Consider the following 19,049-nt stretch of genomic DNA (forward strand, 5'->3'; position numbering starts at 1 on the left):
ACCTTTGTCTATTTGCTCTGCTGAAAAACACTTAAAGAATACACATCTTACCACCTAAAACAATGAGGCTACAGGGTCCATGTACGTGAAAATGCCTTGTAAACTGTAAGGTTCTGTTCAAACTGGAAGAAGCAGACATTTGATGGTACTGGGGATGAAGAAAATCAATTCAGGGACCCAGGGAAATAGTCTTCACGTGCTGAGAATTACAAAAACCACAAAAGAAAGAAAGCGCAAATAGCAATTATTACCTTTTTTGGACTGTAGCCCAATCTGGGCAAAACTACTATTTTTTATTTACATGGCATCCAACATTTACTAAGAACTTCACATAACATTATGTTTTTGAGCTGCACAACAGTGTTGTGAGGAAGCAATTGTTATCACCCCATTTTACGGAGGAGGAAACTGAGTTCAGGGAGGATTAGCGGACCTGCAGGGCATCGTATTAATAGTGAAGGACAGAGCCATACAAGCATCCAGATATCCTCTTTCCAAGTTCAACCTAAATACGAACAAACCATTCCACACTCTCCACCGTCCGCCGGGAAGACGGAGGAGACAGCAGGGATGCCTGATGCCCGAGGTCTCCGGGTTCCGACAGTGCTGGGTCCTCTGCCGCTCCTGGCCCCCCACGTCTCGTTTCTGGATGGTATAGCCCTTTTCCCTTATCGCGAGACTGGCAGCGTCGTGCTTCTGGTTGCCAAGGGAACGGCGTTCCGGGAGGCAGGAGGGCTTCTGACCCGCGGCTTCTTCCACCTCCACAGAAGCTGCGGTGGCGGTAAAGACCCCTCCCCTTTGGGGGACAGTGGGTGACGCTGAGAGTGTCAATGCTCTGACGACTGGACTCTAGCCCCCAGTTTCCGCCCGGAAGGTGAGGGACCGCACAGGTTAGGAGCGAACTCTATCGCCGCGCGACAAGCCAATGAGAGGGCGGGGCGGAGTCGTGTCAGGGTGCTGGGCCCGGAGAGGGGGCAGGGCCAATAAGAGGGCGGGCTCAAGCAGGGCGGCGGGCTCAAGCAGGGCGGCGGGCTCAGGCAGAGGCTGGCCAGGCCTGGGAGAGAGACGCCGGTCTGACCCCGGAGAGGCTTCCGTCTCCTTGAAGGCTGTGTGTCGCCAGGATTTCCTGGACACGGCGGTAAACGTTCCTGACCGTAAGACCACGTACCAAGGACTCTCACTGTCCTTCTAGCCCCTAAGATCTCGAACTTGTATTACAAATTAATCATTCTCCATTTAAGTGACAAAGGATGCAAATAGGCATTTCACAGAAAAAATTAAAGGTGGGCAGTAAACATTTGACTAGAGACTCAACTTCTCTCATAATTAAAGAAATGTAGATCACACTCACAGATACCTTTTGACACTTCTGAGATTGACAAAGATGAAAAGCTTTGACATAACCAGATTGGCCCAGGTGGGGAAACAGGCACTTTCATCTCGGCGTACCCTGTTGTTAGTGATGTAGTTTGGTACAACCTTTTTGGAGGACAGTTGGCAGACTACCAAAATTTGAAAGACAGTGTTCTTTGACTCAGCAATTAAAAAAAAATTTTATTGAAATATAGTTGATTTACAGTGTTGTGTTAATTTCTTCTGCATGGCAAAGTGACTCAGTTATACGTATATATATTCTTTTCTGTATTCTTTTCCATTATGGTTTGTCACAGGATATTGAATATAGTTCCCTGTGCTATACAGTAGGACATTGTTGTTTATCCATCCTATGTATAATAGTTTGCCTCTGTTAATGCCAAACTCCCATTCCTTCCCTCCTCTATCTCCGCTTCCCATTTGGCAACCACTAGTCTGTTCTTTATGTCTGAGTCTCTTTCTGTTTTGTAGATATGTTCTTTTGTGTTGTATTTTAGATTCCACATGTAGGTGATATATGGTCTTTCTCTTTCTGACTTCGCTTAGTAAGATAATTTCTGGGTCCATCCATGTTGCTGCAAATGGCATTATTTCATTCTTTTTAATGGCTGAGTAGTATTCCATTGTATATATATATATGTACCACATCTTCTTTATCCATTCATCTAGGTTGTTTCCATGTCTTGGCTATTGTAAATAGTGCTGCTATGAACATAGAGGTGCATGTATCTTTTTGAATTATAGTTTTGTCTGGGTATATGCCCAGGAGTGGCATTGCTGGATCATATGGCAGCTCTATTTTTTTCACTTAGAAATTCTAATATATCTTCTGGGCATATAAACATAACTAAGCAAAGATTTGTACAAAGAGGTTAACTTAAAATTGAGGTATTTTTTACATACAGTAAAATTTACCCTTTTAATATTACAGTTCTATGAGCTTTGACAAATGCATACAGTTATGTAATTACCATCACAATCAGGATACAGAACAGTTGCATCATTCCCCCTGAAATCCCCGAGTACTGTTTTTGTAGTTAACCCTTCCCTACCGCCAGCCCTGGTAATGGTCATCAGTTTTCTGTCCCTATAGTTTTGTCTTCTAGAAGTCATATAATTGGAAACAAATACTATGGAGCCTTTTGCATCTGGCTTCTTTCAACTTAGCATTATGCAGTTGAGATTTGTCTATGTTTTGTATCAGTAATTTGTTTCCTTATATTGCTGAGTAACATTCCATTGTATAGATGTACCACAGTTGCTTATCCATTGTCTAGTTGAGAGACATTTGGATTGTTCCCAGTTTTTGGCAGTTATTAATGTAGCTGCTATATGTACAGATTTTTGTGTGAATATAAATGTTCATTTCTTGGGTGAATATCCAGGAGTGAGATTGTGGACTCGTCTGGTAAGTGTATGTTTACATTTTAAGAAAGTGCCAGGCAGTTTTGCAACACGGCTGTCCCATTTTGCATTCTCATCGGCAATATATGAAAGTTCCAGTTGCTCCAACTTTGTCAGCACTTGGTATTGTTAGTTTTTTTTTTTTTTTTTTTTTTGCAGTACGTGGGCCTCTCACTGTTGTGGCCTCTCCTGTTGCGGAGCACAGGCTCCAGACACGCAGGCTCAGCGGCCATGGCTCACGGGCCCAGCCGCTCTGCGGCATGTGGGATCCTCCCGGACCGGGGCACGAACCCGTGTCCCCTGCATCGGCAGGCGGACTGTCAACCACTGCGCCACCAGGGAAGCCCGGTACTGTTAGTTTTTTAAAAAAATAATTTTCACATTTGAATGTGTAGCAGTGTCTCATTGTGGTTTTAAATTTCTCCAGTGACTAATGATGTTGAACATCTTCTGGTGCTAGTTTACCATCTATACATCTTTGGTGATGAGTCTGCTCAAATCTTTCTTATTATTGAGTCTTGATACTTTATATATTCTGGATATAAGTCCTTTGTCAGCTGTGTGTTTTGCAAATATTTTCTCCCAATATTTGGCCTGTGTTTTCCTTTTCAACTGTGTCTTTTGAAGAGTGGAAGTTTTAAATTTTGATGCATTCCAATTTATCAGTATTTTCTTTTATGAATCATACTTTTGATGTTGTATCTAAGACATCTTTGCTAGCCCACAATCACACATATTTTATAGAAATTTTATAGTTTTAATTTTCTATTTTAGGCCTATGATCAATTTTGACTAAATTTTTGTATTGTTTTTTAATAACAAATCTTCCATATACAACCTAAGTGAGCTGATTAAAAAAATGCTACATCTATGCAATGAAATACTATGCCATCATTTGAAAGCATGAAGTGTATCTGTATGTGGTGGTATAGAAAAATCTTTGAAATACATTAAGTGTAAAAAAGCAAGTTGCGAAGCACTATGCCATTTGTGTGTGTTTGTGTTGGGGAGGAGTAGGGAGGTAAAGGATAGAAAGTTTGCATATGCCTAAAAAAGTGAGACCTACAAAAATCTATCTTGGGGTGAGGGTAATTTTGACTTGAAAAACTTTTACATTCTTCTGTATTATTTGATTTTTTTCCCCTCTCAAGGGCAAGTATTTCTTACATAATAAACAAGTACAGAAAGTAAAAAAAAAAACTACCATAAGTAATTTTTAGATATTAAAATCATGAAAATAAGTGTAATTCTACCTTTTAAAAAGGCTGGCTATTTGTTATTACTAAACAGAGGAGGATTCATTTTCTTTTGATTCTTTCATTTATCTAAAAACATCAGATTACAGCAGCCACGTGTCCCCATTTTGGTTTTAAACCATTCATGGTGGTTGCATTTCTCTGAAAAAGTTTAAATTAATCTTGCTTGAAATGAATGTTATGAAAAGCTGGTGTGTCTTAGTAGTGATTTGTTACAATTTAGAATCTGGTCATATATCCATGTATTTGATGGAATATCAAGAAGTAAATGATATTCTATTTTAGAAATATCTGTAATGTAATAAGAAAATGTTTATCGTGTAATGTTAAGTGAGAAATATATGAATCCAATTTTGTTGAAAAGACATAAAAAGCAAAAATAGAAAGGAAATGTGCCAGCAATGTTTAGCTCAGGGTGGTGAATATTGGGTGATTTTTATTTATTTTTATTTATTTTCATATTTTTAATATATTCCAGAAAAATCTCTTCAGTAAATAAATTCTTTAATTATGAATTTAAGATTAATAGAAAACCAGAAAATACAGATAAGCAAAAGGTGAAAAAAGACACAAGAACATCCATGAACCTACCAACCCAGAATCTACCACTGTTACTTCTTTGACTTGTGATCATCTGTCAGGTCCCTCTCTGTATATTTCTCTGTATATTTCTTTAATTAGAGAAATTGGACTTGTTTTTTAAAACAAGGTGTTGACTTCCTTCCTCCTTCTTTCCTTCCTTGTCTATGCCCCTAGCCAGTTTTCTATTGGAATGTTTCTTTTCCTTGTTGATTGGTAAGAGCTCTTTAAATGTGTAAATGTATTAACCTTTCATATATTGTCTGTTTTGCATATATTTTCTCCATTTTCTCATGTACCTTTTAATTTAGAGTTCTTTTTTTGGTTTGATACTCAAGAGCATTAAATGTTATGTAATCAAATCTATTAGTTTCGTCCTGTTTGACTTATGCTCTTGATATCCTGCTTAGTAAGTCATTAACCTCATTATTATATAAATTAGCTCTATGTTTCCTTCCAGTCCCTTGAAGAGTCCATATTTTATATTTATTATTTTTTTTTTTACTTTTATTAAAGTAATATAGTAAAATATGTCAAACTGTACTGTAACATTTACAATAAAAAAAGAAGCAGTCTCTAGTCACATCTTTCAGGGGCAAATATCTTGAACTTATTTAACTGTTGTGCTTATTTAACGATTGTTTGGCTTTATCAATTTTTGGATATTCTCTTTGATTTCCTATTAGGACAGATTAGCTTTTTTATACTACCTTTTCTTTTACATACTCCTCCTCACATACACTCAATGTAATTAAGGCACAGTGTTTGGTTAAATTCAGTACTTATATAAGTATTATCATTTGATTGTTTGCTTTCTTGTACAGTGCTTTATTTTTCTTGTGGAATTTCTCTCTGGCTATTGAGATTTCTTCTCAAATACTCAAAAACATCTTTAAGTTCCTAATTCAGTATCCTTTATCCATACTTTTTTCTACATGGCCAAATTCATAAGATTGTTAGTTACAACCCTACCCATCCTGGAAACTGTATTTTATTTATTATTTTCACGAGCAAACATAATAGAACAGACCTATTTCTAAAACAAATGGAAAGATTTCTGGAGCCTTTTAGTTGATCCATGCCATTGGTGGTTCCCTGTGTCTCTCCCTTTACTGACATGTATTTTACTGGCTCTGCACAGGCTTCCATCTCATTGCTCCCTCTGTTATAGGCACAATAAGTCTCCCTTGACAGGCTGTTTAGGGCATTACAAGACATTTGGCCTTTCAGTGACTTAAGCTTTTTGATGGCAATGTGACGGGCCAGGGCGATCTGTCATCCCACAAGAATAATGTCAATGCCTTCCAGAGTGAGCCAAAAACCCTTTTGCAGAGTTTGAATAATGCTGAGATCACTGCCTTTTTCATTTGCTGAGATGGGAAGAGTTGACCTACTGTCCTTTAAGCCTCGGCTTTGGCATACTGAATGGTTGGAGGGTAAATCATATTACTGCTCTGTGTGCCTTGGAGGAGCATGGGGTTGTTCATGATTGGGCTTCCTCCTGTGTCCAAAGCTTCCTTGGACTCTGCCTCAGCTGTTCAAAAAAAGAAAGAAAGATGAGTCAGTTCTTAGGGTAAGAAAAAGACATTGTTACACTTGCTGGGCCAGAGGCAATTGCCTTTCTTCATTCCGTTATGAGAGAAATGGTTTAATTTATAATTGATAGGAATTTAGGAAAGGATTTGTTGGAAGATATCCATTCACATGTAAAGCTAAGTATTGAGAAGTCAAACTATGAAATTCTCTCTCTTTCTTCCGCTTTATTTGGCATGCATGATACCCCAAGCATTACTGAACATATTTGGACATTTGAACATATTGGTCCTGACCAAGGGCACAGTTTGGAAGGAGCGAAGTGCCAGCAGTGCCCAAGTTTTCCCACTAGTTTAAACCATCGTGCCTAATATTTCCTGCTTCATGAAATAGTCCTAGGAATAGAGCAGCCAGACTGGAGAGTCTTGTGGACGGTGTCACATGAAAAATAGTTAAAGAGATTGGCAATGTGTATCCAGATAGTGAAAGCCGGTCCTCTAGTAGAGAGAGTAGGTTCAGTTCTCTGTTGTTTCAAGGCAAAAGTAGAATCATGGGTTTTAGAAGGGGAGGGTTGATAGAAGAGTGGTCACCTGGAGATAAGTACTCCATGAAAATGCAGTACGAAGGAGTAGAGGAAAAATCAGAGCTGAGAGAGAGCCCCGGCCGAAGGCTGAGCTAGAATAAGGAAGGTAAAACCCGAAGAAAGTAGAGGCCTTGGCAGATTATTACGATGAAGCATGAATCTTGGCTGAGGGGTGTGGTGCTCCATTAGTGTCTTCTTAGGCCAAGGACACAGTAACTGTTTCTCTTGGAGGCACAGAAGGCCATTGAGATGGTGTTCACGTCTGCATTCTTTTTTAGCCACTTTCAGAATCTGACATGCTGGCAGCATGTATTTTCCACCTACGGTGACAGAAGATGTAATGATCCATGGACACAGACATCTTTTGATGAAATTAGGGTACTGTGACTTTGGTAGTGACATAATCCTTATAACAAAGGCTCTGAGTTCACTGCCTATTAACACTGATGAAACATTTAAACATAAAAGTCATAATTTGCTTGAAATTTTGTTTGTTTCAGGATATCAATGGATATTATAAAGGGAAACTTAGATGGAATTTCAAAACCAGCCTCAAATTCAAGAACATGTCATGGGAGCAGAGGTTCAAATGCTTCTTTGGAGGTGCTCTCACCGGAACCAGCATCCTTCAAGGTACTGTGCTGTTTAGAAATGATATAAACTACTTCTTCTGATCTCTAGCAGTTGATAAACCAAGGCTGTTAACATCCCATTCTAAGGTTCATCTTTAAAGGGTGTGTTCTGGGAGCACTCATAGATTTCTTGGATTTTACTTTAGATCATTTAATGTGAAAATACTGTTTCCTTCTTTACCTTCTCTTTTTTCTTGGGGGGGCGAGTTATGGCTTATTTTTTGACGATTGTACTTTGTTAATGCTCATTTATTAACTTTTCTTCTTTCATAAGAAAGCTTTGTATTCCAACATCTACTATGCCACCATTGACTCTTATTATGAAAAAGATTCAGTAATTTAAAAAACAGAGTTTGGATAAAAACCACATGGTATATGTTTAGTAGATACATTACCTGGTCTCTTTTTCTTTTCTTAAAATATCTAAACTTGATGTTTTTTTAAAGAATCTGTTTTTCCCTCTGTGATGGGGGATAATTTGTTTTAAGGTTGTGGGAAACAAAAATTTTGAAACTTATGGTGAAAAATTTTCTTGCAAGTTTGTGAATCCTTTCTCACTTATTCTTTTGACTTATGGACTAACTCTGCATTATGAAACTCTTAGAGTTTTTGTCTATCATGATTTAATGCTGGAAATAGAAAGCCTTCTAGACATTTCCAGCAGAAAGGGATTGAATACAAGAAATTCAGTTCCTCAAAAATCAATGGAAGGCCAGCGAAACCATGAGAGGGCACTTGCCTTGGATTATTGGTTCCCAGGTCACACCACCATATCCAAAATCCGGAGATCTGAAAGCTGCTGCTTTGCTGTTGCTGCTTCTGACACTGCTACACATCCCTCAGAACCACAACACTGGTGACTGGATGTGCAGAGATTACTGCCTTTGATATTTCTTGTCAATTTCGTATCAGGAGCTTAGCAAGATGGCTTCTACCTCATTTCTGTGGTAAAACTTTTGTGCAGATGTACCTATTTGGATGAAACTAATACGCATCCAGAACCTAACCTGCAAGCAGCTTTGTAAAATACAGTTTCTAGCTTAGCTGTCTGTTTTGTTTCATCTAATCCTGCATCATTACTATACTGTGTGTTAACTCTTGTAGCATTGTAATAATTCTTGATATCTGGTGGGATGGGTCTTCCCATCATATTCTTTTCTAGGACTGTCCTAGCTATTCTTGGCTTTTTGTTGTTTTTATATTTTAGAACAGTTTTTCAAGTCCTGTGAAAAATACTGTTGGGGTTTTGATTAAAATTGCTTTGAATTTATAGATTAATTTGGAGAGAATTTCTAACTTTATGATATTAAATCTTCCCATCTATTAACATTGTATCTCATTGACTTTGCTTCTAATTAAAAAATTTTACATACTGTAAAATTCACTCTTTTCTGGTGTATAGTTCTGAGTTTGGCAAATGCATAGAGTGATACTATCACAATCAAGATATAGAACAGTTCCATCATTACCTCTCAAAAATTCCCTCATGATGCCCCTTTATAAACAATCTCTCCTACTCTTAATCCCTGGAAACTCCTGATCTGTTCTCTGTCCCAATAGCTTTTCCTTTTCCAGAAGGTTTAATTCCATTCCACATGAATGGAATTAAAAAAAGATATGTAGCTTTTGCGTCTGGCTTTTGTCTGTTGACACAATGCATTTGAGACACATCTATGTTGTTGCTTGTATCAGTAGTTCAAGCCTTTTTATTGCTAGTACTGTTCCATTGTGTGGGTAAACCACAGTTTGCTTATTCATTCCCCAGTCAGGAACATTTGGGTTGTTTGCAGATTTTGGTGATTATGAATAAGGCTGCTGTAAATATTTGCATACTGATTTTGGGGGTGTGGTGGCAAATAGGTTTTTACTTCTCTTGGGTAAATACCTAGGAGTGGGATTGCTGGGTTGTATGGTAAGTGTATGTTTAACTATAAGAAACTGTCAAACTGTTTTCTCTTCCCACCAAAAATGTATGAGAGTTCCAGCTGCTTTGCATACTCACCAGCAGTTGATATTGTCTGTTTTTTTTTTAAGCCATTCTAATAGGTATACAGCGGTATCTCATTGTAGTTTTAACTCGAATTTCCTTGGTGACTAATAATGTTAAGTATATTTTTATGTGCTTATTTGCAATCCACATATCTTTTTTGGAAAGTGTATGTTCAAAAAATTCTTCCCCACTTGGTGTCCATACGTTTGTTCTCTACACCTGTGGCTCTATTTCTGCCTTGCAAACCGGTTCATCTGTACCATTTTTCTAGATTCCACATATATGGGTTAATATACAGTATTTGTTTTTCTGACTTACACTCTAAGTTGTGTTTGTTTACTTATTGTTGACTTTTGAGAGTTCTTTATATATTCTAGATAGAGTTTTTTGTCAGATATATGATTTGCAAATATTTTCTCCCAGTCTATAGCTTGACTTTTCATTCTTTTAACTGTCTTTTAAAGAGCATTTAAAATTTTAAGTGCAATTTATCAATTTTTTTTTCTTTTGAGGATTGTGTTTTTTGGTTGTATCTAAGAACCCTTTGTCTAACCCAAACTCCCAAAGATTTTTTCCTATTTTTTCTTCTGAAAGTTTTTTTTTTTTTTTTTTTGCGGTACTCGGGCCTCTCACTGTTGTGGCCTCTCCCGTTGCAGAGCACAGGCTCCGGATGCGCAGGCTCAGCGGCCATGGCTCACGGGCCCAGCCGCCCCGCGGCATGTGGGATCTTCCCAGACCGGGGCACGATCCCGTGTCCCCTGCATCGGCAGGCGGACTCTCAACCACTGCGCCACCAGGGAAGCCCTGGCCTCAATTCTTTAACCTAATTGGTTAGTCCTTCCCATGTTTTTATTCACAGGATTCAGTGTAAAGTCGGGCACATAGTAGGTATTCACATAATATGTGTTCAACAAATTTAGAATGACAATTTTGCTATTTTATGTAGGTAGGGTAATATACAAAGACCTGACAAATTTTAGGGTAGCAAAGCATTAGTATTTCTGCTTACATATTCCTGGGTGATGATTTTTTTTAAAGTAGCAACTTCACAATATTGACACACATGTTTTAAAACATAGATTAATATTACTCCCTTCAAGACTTATTTAAAAGAAAAATATCAGCAATCACTTCAAGTCAGATTTTATTTGAACCCACTAAGCTATAGGTCAAACTCTAGCATATTTATTAACCAACAGGGACTTTGATACTTATATCAAAAGCAAGACTTCCTAAAAGTTGTGATTTGTCTTAATCAAATTCATGGAAAATCAGTAAGTTTCACCTTAGGTTGCGGAAGAAAGCCACAGGTATGCTGCGGGTTGACTGCTGACTGCAAATGATTTAATGTCTATAAAACCTTATACATTGTCTAAATAATAAATAAATCCTGATATTTTGATTAATTTTATTGCTCATTTGTCTTTTATTAATTTCTTACCCCAAATTTCTGTATAGCAGAAAGTGAGTTTAAAATGCTAGAGTTTTAATGAAATTTCTGTAGTAATGATATATTTCTCATTCTAAGAATTTTGGTTTATTTTTACTTCTGAATATTTTTCTTCAATGAGCCAATAGTTGCAATTGGTGTAAAAATCTCATGGCTTTCAGGTAGGGATCTAATTGCTAGGAAGGGTTTTTATAGGCTATTTACCTTTCTTGGACTAACATGGAGATATGAAGTGGGGGACACAGAGCAATGAAAAATGGAGATTGAATGTGGCTTTGAGAATGAAGAAGAAAGAAAAATCATACACTTAGGCCACAGGGTAGAAGATCAGGAGGGCTGGGAATAGAGAGGCCAGTGGGCAGCGGGTTGGGGGAGATGGTTGGTGCTAGTGGGGTTGGGAACTATGGGTAAAATTGTGAAATGGGCAATATTTGCCTTTTGTTCTCTAGTTTCATCTTTTTCTACCTCATTGCTTCCTGCTCATTCTAAGAGTTAGGATCATATGGTATGATATATGTGAAAGATCTTTGTGTATCCTGAAGTGTGGTATCCGAGTATGTTGCTAATGTCTACTTACATTTCCCCTGTATAAAAACCCATTCTCAGGGAAAGGTCAGCTAGATTCATTTATGCCAAGATATAAATTACTGACAGGGCTTGTGTGACCTCTCCTAGCAATTTCAGCATTTTCACAGAACTATATAGCCTTAAGGATCTACTGGATATTATGGAATTTTAGGCTTTACCCTGTCTTTGACAGAAGAATATTTTTCAACAGGGAACCTTCTTTAACACCTCCAAGATCACATAAAGTAAACCTTGTTTTGCTTATTATAAATTGGGTCTCCACTAGTTTCATTCCATACTGGATCTGTTTTCTTCTCTGTTATATCCGGGTAGTAATGCCTGTATCATTGTGAGGCGTGAACGAGGTAGTATGTCTAAAGTACTTAGCACAGGACCTGGCTAATAGTAATGCCTCAGTCAGTGTCAGCTATGATTTTTATACCACTGGCTCAGCTCATTTCTGCTGGGGCTTATGTCCTAGTTCAGGTGAACATAGATGCTCGTGCAGTCCTGTATCCCTGGCAGTTTAATTCTCAGCGCCGTCTAGCTTCTGTCCTGGAGATTCACAAGGGGGCACAGATTACAGTGGTGGGGTGTGGACCATGAGCATAAAAGCCTCCAAGGGCTGACCCCTGAAGGGCTGGAGCACACAGTCCCTCCGGTGGAGGGGAAAGGTACTCCTCTCAGCAGTGGCCTACCTGCTGTCCCTGAGGTTTTGCCTCTCCTATGGGCTGTGTTCACCTCCACTGTGACTCTTATTGCCAAGCACAGCCCTCAGGGCCCTATGATGCCTGTTTTTTCCTGGTGCAGCCATGGATGTCTTTTCTTGTTCTCTCTCAGGAAAACACAGCTGCACCAAACTGGTGTATTCAGAATGAACTTTGCTAAAATGGAAAGAGAGACCAAAATGAAATAGAAAAACTGTGAATAGCGTAAAAATAAATTATTCAACAAAGCACATGGTTCTGATTTGAAGAACTCCATTAGAAGCACGTCGCAGTTCAGCCTGTTCACTTTGCAGTTGTTCAATAGCCACGTGTGGCGAGTGGCTATTGTATTGGACAGCCCAACTCTAGACCCTTGAGTCTCCATCTGAGGGTAAGCTCAGAGAGCAGGGGCCATCATGCTTCAGCTCCAGAGCTTGGCAGAGAGCAGTTCTCTTTGGGACTGATTCCTGACCCTTCTCTATTATTGCTAGAAATTGCTGGAGAGTGGTGCATATTACTTTGGTGCAAATGTTATTAAATTTAATTGTATATTTAAATTACATTTAATTAAGTGTCATATTTCTAGAATCATTTAATGCTACTATATATATGTATGTCCTCACATATACTTACTTTAGAGTTAAAATAGTCTAGAAATTTAAAATTAAAAAATTTTTTTTTTTTACTTTTACTTTTGAAAACTGTTTCTCTGGAAATAATTTTTAGGTTGATACTGCAATCAATTTGAACTCTGGTAAAGAGGGCCACTCAGAAGGCAGTAGTAATACAGAGGAAGGTAGAAACAGTAATGATGATAAAGGGGAGAACTACTCTGAGAAAATAAAACTGGCTGAAGAGAGATCAGATGAAGATTCGAACTTGGTTCAGCATCAGATAACCCCTGAATGTTCAGGTAGGATAATCACTTGGTGATTGGCTAATGATAATTACAGATGCTATAGTTAAAATATTAGAATTACATATTTATTTTATTAGCTAAGTAGAAATAATAAAAAAATGAGACTTTTCTGGTGAGCAAGCAAATCACCAGTTTTCATTTATAAGAATATTGAGTTCTTAAATACAGTTAGAAAAGTAATAAAATATGTCATTTAATAAAATTGTTATTGTAGTCATTTTACATTAATCAAGTAGGAAGTATTTCTGCATTTTATGACATGATTTATTGATCTTTTTGAAAATTGTACAATAAAATATATCCTGTAATTTATAAATGCCTTTTAAGGGATAATCCCATTTGATCTTAATAACTTTTGGATTTTAAGAGACTCCATTATTTCATGGGTATTAATACTGGTATTAATTAATACTAGTCAGAGTGAATTAGAACAGCAGTTCTCAAAACATGGACTGAAAGAGCCCTGGGCCCTGAGACCCTTTTAGGAACTCTGCAAAGTCAAAACTACTTTCATCATAATACTGATATATCAGTGATATAATTCATTGTAATATTAAAATAATGCTGTTTGCCTTTTTGCCCACTGAATTGTTGGTTTTACTGATGGTACAAAAGCAATGGCGGGTAAAATTGCTGTTGCTTTAGCATGAATCAAGGCAATGAATGGCACCAAATTGTACTAATAGTCACTGTGTTCTTCAAGACCTGGCATGGGCAGAGAAAAGAAATAGCCAGTGTCACTCAAGAATGTCCTTGATGGAGCAGTAAAAAATATAAATTCTATTTAATCTTGACCTTTGAGTACACATCTTTTTAATATCCTGTGTGGTGAAATGGTAGGTACATATACAGCAGTTCTGCTGTGTGCCAAAATGTAAAGTTTGTGTTGAGGAAAAGTACTGGTGTGATAATTTAAGTTGAGAGCTGAACTGGCCACTTTTTAATGGGACACCATTTTTACTTGAAAGAATGAGTGACAGATCATCTATTATCATTCAGACTTAGATATTTGGCAGACATTTTTAAAAAAATGAACTGGGCCTGTTATTTCACGGGAAACAACTGACAGTATTTTATGTCAATGATAAAATTTCAGCTTTCAAGTGAAAAATTAGAATCTTGAAAAATTTGTGTATGTCAACATGAGCTTTACAGCTTCCCAATACTTAGACTTTTCTGATAAAAATTGGTGACAATATTAACAAATGTGATTTTTTCATATTGTATACTGAAATGCATTAATATTTGAAGATCTGCATAATTCAGTGAACCACTATTTTCCAAATAATCAATGCAGGATAAAAGATCCATTCAATATGAAAGATAGATTCGTGGATTTATGGAACAAATACAAAAAGCTCACTGATAGGGTTACAGATTTCCAATTACAACTAACCTTTAAGAAACTACCCCTTGTCCAGTTTTGATATTAGTATCAAGGAAGAATATCCACAATTATCTGAAAAGGGTATTAAATTTCTCCTCCCCTTTCCAACTATTGTACGAGGCCAGATTTTCTTCATATAGTCAATACTTTAACTGAAGCAACAGATTACAATAGATTGACTTTGAAGCAGAGGTGAGAATCCAGCTGTCTTCTATTAATCCAGATACTAGAAATTTAAAATATTGCCATTCTTCTCAATATTTTTTTTTGAAAATTTGGTTGTTATAAAAGTGTTATATTTATGTTAGCATGCAATTAGTAATACCATGTTTATTATTTTAAAATGAATAAATACATATAATATTTTTCAGTTTTGATTTCTAATATGGTAATTATCAATAGATGTAACTCACATAAACAAAAGGTACTTTGCGCTCTCCATAATTTATAAACTGTAAAGGGAAGCTGAGCTCATAAACTTTGTGAACTGCTGAGTTAGAGTATGTTTGGGATGAGATCAGCTCTCAGGCCAGGTGACTCAGGATTACAGTTATTAGGAAAAAAGGTATTAGAGTTGAGATTAGCTATTGGCCCCATTTACAGTGTATTTGTTTATACTGTTTCCGTACTGCAAGAGTTACTTCAAAATGCCTGCTGGATAGACCACCCATGTACAATGGGGCCTGAGAATGCTAGGGCTGGTGGTTGGGAATTAGAACTAGAGGCTGTTGCATTCGACGTACGTGAGCCGTATGATTTGTAGGGTCTCCTTATTAGTAAGATTAGTATTGTTTTTGGATAAGTTTATTTCCTCTAAACGTATCCCCTTTTCCTTTAAGAGGAAGTGATATACATTGTAGGGAAACATCACTGGGCTCTGTATTTTCAAAAGTTGCAAAACTTGGCTTTTCTTTGCATAATATGCCATTTCTAATGATCTAAGCTGGGGTGGCTGAGACTTTAGAACTTGAGTGTTTATGCTCATTGCCAGATTATCATCTTTCATCAGACCTTACAGAGGAATTATCTCCTGGTGGTGAAGAGCTTTGGCTCTGCAGTCAGACAGATCCGGTGGAAACTGACTCGGGCATTTACTAGTTATAAGATGATATATCTCGGACATATATGTAATTCAGTTACAATATACCATCTTGCTGGTTTATGGTGAAGATTACATGAGATAATGAATGTAAAAAAGCACTTAAGACTGTGCCTATCAGGTAACTCTATAAATGTTAGCTGCTATTATTAATATTATCATTAATCATCATGATAATGATAATTATTAATATTATTATTCATAATGATAAGTTAAAACTTGAATGACAGAAGTTCTAAAGAGTTCCTAATTTCAAATAAGTTACTATCAATTATCCACAATTCAAGAACATTTTTAGGTACTTTAGGAAAATAGAACAAATGGGAGAGGCATAGATTAAAGGTGTTAAGATACACTGTGTACTATTCTGAACTTGTTTCTAACACGTTGGAATCACTCTGTGTCTCTATGACATGCTACATTTTACTGTAGCTCTTTGTGTACATGACTTCTCTTTCAGTTAGTCTGAAGCAGCTTTAGGATAGGATCTTTGTCTTATTCTTTATTTGTTAGTTATGAATATAGAAAATATAACAGAATGAAGGAGAAAGAATTTGGAATTTAAAATCATACGAGACCCACTTCTGAATTCAGTGCTATAATTTATTAGCTATTTGAAAGGACCCAGTTATCTCAACCGTAAAATAGAGGTAAATGTCTATTTCACAGGGTTGTTAGATAATTATATGAAAAAAATATGTGAAAGCACCTTGTAAGCCAAGATGCATGACACCAGTGTTAGTTATTACCATCAGCCATAAATATTTGTTGAATGAAAGAACAAATAGTAAAAACAAAACAAGAAGAAAAAGGCTTTATGATTTTACTAAACTTCAAGCTCATTCCTACTTTCAACATAATATAGATGAATCCGAATTAAAAGAATTAGATTCTCAACTTCAAGACGCTATTCAGAAGATGAAGAGGCTTGATAAGATATTGGTGAAGAGACAACACAGAGAAAAAGAAATCAAGAAGCAAGGTCTAGAAATGAGAATAAGGCTGTGGGAAAAACTTAAGGTAAGAATTGTATAATCTTATGCTGACATGTGAGAAACAACTTCCTCTAAGATGAGTAAGAAAAGCATGGACTCTGGTAGTGTTAGTGTGGTCTGCCTTAATTTATTTTGTGGAGGTAGGGCAGTGGTGTGTATATGTGTGTGTATGGGGCAGGGGGATGGTGAGGGAGATAGTTTTCTGGAGCTGGAGAAAGTGACTTTGCAAGATTCCAGATTTCGGGCACTGCACTGGGCATGTTCATTCCCCATGGACAGTGGACAGGCAGCATTATAGGCCTCTGTCACCAGTGTCAGGCCTGGGTCCTCCATCTATGGAATAGAAAGGGATCTGGTGCCTACCTTCATCAAGTATATATGTCTGCTTTTTCTTCAGCGAGCTTACAATTTGGACATAAGTACACAAATACACAAAAATTTAACCCCCCGGTTACCATTATTATTTGAGTAAACTTTTGTGACAAACAAGCAGGAAGTTGACTATTTCACATGCTGGTCAGGCTGTCTTTGGGGAGCTGTAAAATGCTTGTGGCCTGTGACCATGCTCTATTTGCTTCCGTCTCAATGAACTCTCCTTGGCCTTCTTGGACCTTTTATTCTCTGTGGTATTGAGGGGCAGAAGTGGACCACATGTTGGCACTGACTTGATGCATAGCCATTGGCTCATATTTGAACTTTGCCCCTCAAAGGAGAGCACTTTTAAGGTAAGGAACATTATAATAACAGATTGATTTTTTTTTTAAAGTGGACATTTATTTATTGCAGAAGTGGGATTACAACAAATGGATGGGCTAATTAAATAGTGCAGGGACATAAGATAAATTTAGCTTACTATCTCACATCAAAGTCAAAATTAAATTCCAGGTGGGGTGACCGAATGTGCGAGCCAAAATTATAAATGCTTTTTTTTGTTTTTTTTTAAATTTAATTTAATTTATTTTTTTATACAGCAGGTCCTTATTAGTCTTCCATTTTATACACATCAGTGTATACATGTCAATTCCAATCTCCCAATTCATCACACCACCACCCCTACCACCCCCCGCTGCTTTCTCCCCTTGGTGTCCATACGTTTGTTCTCTACATCTGTGTCTCTATTTCTGCCCTGCAAACTGGTTCATCTGTACCATTTTTCTAGGTTCCACATATGTGTTAATATACGATATTTGTTTTTCTCTTTCTGACTTACTTCACTCTGTATGGCAGTCTCTAGATTCATCCACGTCTCTACAAATGACCCAATTTCGTTCCTTTTTATGGCTGAGTAATATTCCATTGCATATACGTACCACATCTTCTTTATCCATTCGTCTGTCGACGGGCATTTAGGTTACTTCCATGACCTGGTTATTGTAAATAGTGCAGCAATGAACATTGGGGTGCATGTGTCTTTTTGAATTATGGTTTTCTCTGGGTATATGCCCAGTAGTGGGATTGCTGGGTCATATGGTAATGCTATTTTTAGTTTTTTAAGGAACCTCCATACTGGTCTCCTTAGTGGCTGTATCAATTTACATTCCCACCAACAGTGCAAGAGGGTTCACTTTTCTCCACACCCTATCCAGCATTTGTTGTTTGTAGATTTTCTGATGATGCCCATTCTAACTGGTGTGAGGTGAAACCTTGTTGCAGTTTTGATTTGCATTTCTCTAATAATTAGTGATGTTGAGCAGCTTTTCATGTGCTTCTTGGCCACCTCTATGTCTTCTTTGGAGAAATGTTATTTAGGTCTTCTGCCCATTTTTGGATTGGGTTGTTTGTTTTTTTAAATATTGAGCTGCATGAGCTGTTTATATATATTGGAGATTAATCCTTTGTCCGTTGATTCATTTGCAAATATATTTTCCCATTCTGAGCGTTGTCTTTTTGTCTTGTTTGTAGTTTCCTTTGCTTTGCAAAAGCTTTTAAGTTTCATTAGGTCCCACTTGTTTATTTTTGTTTTTATTTCCATTACTCTAGGAGGTGGATCTAAAAAGATCTTGCCGTGATTTATGTCAAAGAGTGTTCTTCCTGTTTTCCTCTAAGAGTTTGACAATGTCTGGTGTACATTTAGGTCTTTAATCCAGTTTGAGTTTATTTTTGTGTATAGTGTTAGGGAGTGTTCTAATTTCATTCTTTTACATGTAGCTGTTCAGTTTTCCCAACACCACTTATTGAAGAGACTGTCTTTTCTCCATTGTATATCCTTGCTTCCTTTGTCATAGATTAATTGACTAATCTATGTGTGTGAGTTTATCTCTGGGCCTTCTATCCTGTTCCATTGATCTATATTTCTGTTTTTGTGCCAGTACCATATTGTCTAGGTTACTGTAGCTTTGTATTATAGTCTGAAGTCAGGGAGTCTGATTCCTCCAGCTCCATTTTTTTCCCTCAAGACTGCTTTGGCTATTCGGGGTCTTTTGTGTCTCCATACAAATTTTAAGATTTTTTGTTCTAGTTCTGTAAAAAATGCCATTGGTAGTTTGATAGGGATTGCATTGAATCTGTAGATTGCTTTGGGTAGTATAGTCATTTTCACAATATTGATTCTTCCAATCCAAGAACATGGTATAT

General features: G+C 37.2%; 1 protein-coding gene across 5 annotated transcripts in view; it reads left to right on the forward strand.

Annotated features, from left to right (window-relative positions):
* Positions 1 to 722: 722 nt before the first annotated feature.
* FSIP1 (fibrous sheath interacting protein 1) overlaps positions 723 to 19,049 on the forward strand; it is a 199,153-nt gene continuing 180,826 nt past the window's right edge. For 2 of the 5 annotated variants that reach the window (XM_024132745.3, XM_055088327.1), the window contains exons 1-4: positions 723 to 874; positions 7,230 to 7,362; positions 12,802 to 12,988; positions 16,346 to 16,500. In XM_024132745.3, the coding sequence (XP_023988513.1) occupies positions 7,237 to 7,362; positions 12,802 to 12,988; positions 16,346 to 16,500 (468 nt within the window). In that variant the 5' untranslated portion in view covers positions 723 to 874; positions 7,230 to 7,236. Of the gene's footprint in view, positions 891 to 1,054; positions 1,155 to 1,224; positions 1,284 to 7,229; positions 7,363 to 12,801; positions 12,989 to 16,345; positions 16,501 to 19,049 lie in introns of those variants that run through there. The other 3 variants (XM_024132750.3, XM_024132754.3, XM_024132757.3) reach the window with 3 other exon arrangements.

The sequence above is a fragment of the Physeter macrocephalus genome, chromosome 11 (assembly GCF_002837175.3).
Source record: "Physeter macrocephalus isolate SW-GA chromosome 11, ASM283717v5, whole genome shotgun sequence".
NCBI lineage: Eukaryota > Metazoa > Chordata > Mammalia > Artiodactyla > Physeteridae > Physeter > Physeter macrocephalus.